This window comes from Silene latifolia, chromosome X (genome assembly GCF_048544455.1).
Source record: "Silene latifolia isolate original U9 population chromosome X, ASM4854445v1, whole genome shotgun sequence".
NCBI classification, from domain to species: Eukaryota; Viridiplantae; Streptophyta; class Magnoliopsida; order Caryophyllales; family Caryophyllaceae; genus Silene; species Silene latifolia.
This window is the reverse complement of record NC_133537.1, coordinates 169,851,276-169,856,482: the sequence shown is the minus strand read 5'-3', so window position 1 is coordinate 169,856,482 and position 5,207 is coordinate 169,851,276. Positions and strand designations below refer to the sequence as shown.

At 38.3% G+C, this 5,207-nt stretch overlaps 1 protein-coding gene across 1 annotated transcript; it reads left to right on the top strand.

The window, feature by feature from the left end:
• Positions 1–3,975: 3,975 nt before the first annotated feature.
• Positions 3,976–4,722, top strand: LOC141618725 (uncharacterized). Its single transcript, XM_074435806.1, has one exon. The coding sequence runs from the start codon at positions 3,976–3,978 to the stop codon at positions 4,720–4,722; it is 747 nt and encodes a 248-aa protein (XP_074291907.1).
• The last annotated feature ends 485 nt before the right edge of the window (positions 4,723–5,207 follow it).

Sequence of the window (5,207 nt, the reverse complement as noted above, 5' to 3'; positions counted from 1 at the left end):
AATTCTAAGTTCTAAGTAGGGAAATGCAAGTATTTTGGAGAGATGCGCATCCTTGCTGAAGACGCCGAGGGACGCTCGTACACAAGGGTAATCCGCTCGGATTCTGGGCAGGTAGGACGAGCGGCTGAATGTCGGGACGCTCTGATTGTAGGGGCACTGAACGAGCGTCTTGAGGCTTTGGACGCTCGGATTGCTGTTCAGAATGCTTCCTCTCGCATACTTCTTATTCTTGCAATATTGGTCTTTAGTTCTTGCCTCTTCTTCCATACTCGTTCAACCAAAATCGTCAATGTCCTTCCAAATAAGCTCAAGAGACGGGAATTTCTGCCTAATTGTCTCGTTTCCTACAAAACATATGAAATGCACTAGGAAAACAAAATAGAAAGCATTTGACGGACAAAATGGCTATGGAATGTTATAATAGTATGCAAAATAGGCTGAATTAGGGGACTAAATGTGCGCAAATATGAGTAACATCAAATATCCCCAAACCGAACCTTTACTCGTCCCGAGTAAAGAGGTGACTAAAACTAGACCTTTATTTAAACTATCCTAATAATATAACCGATATGAGACAATTAGCAGGTCTCACTACGCCCCTTCAACTCACAACAAGACAACCATGAGGTAGGATTCCTTCTTGCAAGGCAAGGTGGGTCTTGCCAAAATGGCGACACATCCAATCATTAAAGCACACAAAATCAAGTAATGGATGCATCTAAAAAAAGAATAACCACTTTCCTCATCTAAGTGGCGGAAATTGTCTAAAGGGAAAGCAATTCAAGGGTACACACTCTTTCATAGATATGGTTTCTTCAAACTACTAAGCTTAGAAGGATATCAATAAATCACCTCCAAGTTGTGTCAAGCTAGGGTACCTTTGTCCTCAATCGTTAAATGCTTTTGTCAAGAATAGACTCCCTATGGTGTTAGAAACACTGGAGGATCGCGGAATTCCCCTTCTTGCCTAGACAAGAAGAAGGGTCGTCCCCTCTCTACCATGAACAAAAATGGATACGATGGATAAAGGGATCAATAGTATTTGAGTTTCATGTGGAAGTTTGCTTTTGTTGTTGTTTTCCCCCCAATTTCTTGTGGCATATAACGTTTGAGAACACTTTCTTTTTGCCATTTCTTTTGATGTTTGACATTTCAATACTTGATAATTTCAACTTTTCTTTGCATTTCCTTTTGAACATTTTCAAAGTCACCCCATTTGTAGGGAGGGTGCTTATTTTTGAAGCTTTAGGAGTCTATTTTTGCTCCTCTTTTCATTTGATGCAATTGCAAACTTTGTGACTTTTCATTTCATTTCTTGAATTCAAATTTGAATAAATTTTGTGCCCATTCCCTTTGATGACAAAATGTATGGTAGAACATGGATGAATGATGGTTGCATGGTTTCAAGGGTCATCTTGGAATAAACGGTAGCCAAGGAGTTATCACACCACAAGGTACTCTTGACTAGGCCTTAATCCATGGGTCAAAGGATACTAGCATGATACAACCTAGGGAGTTTTACAAGTATTCTAACAAACAAAGTCTTAAGAAGAAAAAGCATCTACAAGGACCTTATATACACTTGTCAAGTTTTCCAAATAGACGGTTTCACAAAATTATCCTAAATGCAACTATATGCCATGATGCAACTAACATTTATTCAACCTAATGCATATGCTTATACCAACTAGTATGCCAAATAATCTAAATGCAATCCTAAATTTACATTGTTTTTACCGCATCAATCAAAATAAAGCCACATAGTCATTAACATAGAGAGGAAAAAGGAGATTGGAAAGATCATACCATGCGATCTTCATATTCCTCATGCCTCAGATGTGGCGTAGTCAATCAATGTGAAAAAGGATAGACAAACAAACAAGTATATACAATATATACAATTCTACACTATAAAGGAATGAACATGATTTTGGTTTGAAATTTAGTAGAATTAATAGAGCTCTAGTGACTGATGAGTGGCTCCATCATTTCCCTAACACCATTACTATGTTTCACCCTGAAGGCTTATTTGACCATTGTCCTTGTACCATGACAATGCACCCAGATGTTGATAGGAAAAAGAGCAATTTCAAATACTTTAATATGTGGGGCAAGGATCCTGGGTTTCTGAAAATTATTCAAGATGTCTAGAGTACTCCTATTTATGGGTATAAAATGTTTCAGGTGGTTAAGAAGCTGAAATTGCTAAAGAAACCTTTGAAGGATCGTAATTCTGAAGCCTATGCTGGCATTGAAACCTCCACTAAGGTGGCCTTGGTTCACATTCATAGGGTGCAAGGTCAGGTGCATCTTGATCCTAATAATCTTGGGCTTCAACAGCAAGTGAAGGTGGCTACTGAACTTTACAGAGATATGGAGGTTTCTTTGAGGAGTTTTCTGTCCCAGAAAGCCAAAATTCAATGGCTCAGTGATGGAGATGATAACACTCATTATTTCCATAGTGCTATCAAGGCAAGCATGATGCAAAATAGGATTTTGGGGATTCATGATATGGAGGGTAACAACCATACTACTCCTGTTGCCATTGAGGAGGCTTTTATTAATTATTACAAGTCTTTATTGGGGTCTAACAGAAGGGTGACAAAAGTTCATAGGGGCACTGTCCAACAGGGGAATCTTATAACCAATGCACACTGTAGTGTGCTTACCTCAGCTGTGACAGATAAGGAAATCAAGGATGCTCTATATTCCATACCTACTAATAAAGCACCTGGGCCTGATGGCTTTTCATCTCAATTTTTCAGGGATTCTTTTGATGTTACTAGGACTGATATTATTGGGGCAGTGCAGGAGTTTTTCTCATCTGGTAAAATGCTCAAAATAGTCAACTCCACAACTTTAACTCTGACTCCTAAGAAGACCAGGCCTAATACAATGGCGGATTTTAGACCCATTGCTTGTTGCAATGTGGTATATAAAAATATTTCTAAAGTGATTTGCACTAGACTTGCCACTGTCTTACCTTACATTATAAGTGAGACTCAGAGTGCTTTTCTTAAAGGACGGGATATAGTAGATAATATCCTCATTTGTCATGACCTGGTTAGATTGTACAAAAGGAAGGCTTGTTCTCCTAGATGTATGATGAAGGTGGATCTAAAAAAGGCATATGATTCTATTGAGTGGGACTTTATCAAACAGATGTTGCAGGCCCTTAAGTTCCCTGATCAAATGATTCAATGGATTATGGAGTGTGTAACTACTCCTTGGTATACCTTGTCTCTTAATGGTGCAAACTTTGGGTATTTCCAAGGAAGGAGGGGGATTAGGTAAGGTGATCCTATGTCCCCTCTATTGTTTACTATTTGCATAGAGTATCTTAGCAGGATATTGGCATCTGTTACTAATACCATGGAGTTTACTTACCATCCCCTCTGTAGAGCACTTAGACTGAACCATTTGTGCTTTGCAGATGATCTTCTAATGTTCTGTAGGGGTGACAAGGCATCCATCAATACTATACTTAGAGCTTTTGCCACATTCTCTACAGCATCAGGATTGGGGATTAATCGTGAGAAGTCTGATATCTATTTCAATGGTATGTGTAGTGAGGATAGTCAGTATGTGTTGAATGTGTCTGGGTTTAAAGAGGGTCATTTCCCATTCAGGTATCTTGGCATACCAATCTCCTATAAAAGAATGGCAGTAGGTGATTGTTCCAGGCTGGTTGAGAAGATTGTGCAGAAAATTCGTGGCTGGGGGGCCAGAAAGTTAAGCTATGCTGGCAGGCTAGTACTGGTTCAGGCAGTTTTGACACAACTTCATAGTTTTTGGACTCGTATATTCATAATCCCTGCTACTGTGATGGACAGAATTAACCACATATGCAGAAACTACCTTTGGTGTGGGTCTGAAGAGTTCCATAAGACACCACCTGTGGCATGGGATAGGGTTTGTACAGCAAAAAAATATGGAGGACTAGGCATTGTTAATGGCAAAAATTAGAATGTGGCTATGTTGGGCAAGTATGTATGGTGGATTGCTGAGAAAACTGATCATTTATGGATAAGGTGGGTTAATCACATGTACATCAAAGGCCAAAACTGGTTGGACTACTCTCCCACTGTTAGTTGCAGCTGGACTTGGAGGAAAATTTGCCAAGTCAAGGATATGCTTAAACCTGGTTATTGTCATGGCAAATGGAGTTCTAATGCAGGGGTCTATAATGTTTCTGTTGGTTATAAATGGTTGCAGGGTAATCTATCTCCTGTACCTTGGTATCCTATTATTTGGAACATACTTAATCTACCCAAGCATTCCATCATAGGGTGGCTGGCTATTCAATGTCAACTAATGACAAAGGATAGGCTGATCAGATTTGGCGTCATTGCAGATGGGCACTGTGATGTGTGCTTGGATCACCCTGAGGATCATAGTCATTTGCTGTATGGGTGTAGATTTAGTTCCTGCTGCTGGAAGCTGTTAGCTGAATGGTTAGATGTATCATTACCTGATACTGAGATACTGGATTGGTGTAGAAGGTTGAGATGTAGGTCCTTGATGAAAAAGCAAATTGTTACTGCTGCTATCATGGCCATGATTTATCAGATTTGGAATGCCCGCAATATTTTCAGAATGGACAATAAGTTGGTTTATCCTACTTATGCGGTTAAAACTGTTACTGCATTGGTAATGAGTAGAGGACAAGCTTGGAAATTGACGTCTAAATTCCAACGATTGCATTGGGTGCCTTGGATGTAATTCTAGTTAGTGATGCTTTCTGTTGGTTTTAAAGTTCCTGCACTTGGTGATATTGTACCTTTAATTCTAATTATTAATATAATTTTCACATTTCACCAAAAAAAACATGTTTTTGGTTTTTCAAATTGTTATGGATTTTTATTTTTATGAAATTAAAGAACATATTTTTGAGTTTTTTTCGAAAGTTTTCAATTTTTATGTATTTTGGAATATAAACTCCCATCTCCCACTTTATTTTGGACATTGTCCTCAATGTACATGTAGGAGTAGTAATGAAAAAGAATGTACATGTTTTTTGGATTTTTGAATAAATGCAATGATATGAATGAACGCATGCTCTAACTAAATGCAATTCTATATGACATATATAACAAATGAATGCAATCTAAACTATATTATATGATGCATGATAAATGTATAAGTCACCTATGATCAAACCTCCCCAAACCGATTTAAACACTATTTCTAGTGTAGAAAAGAATAGG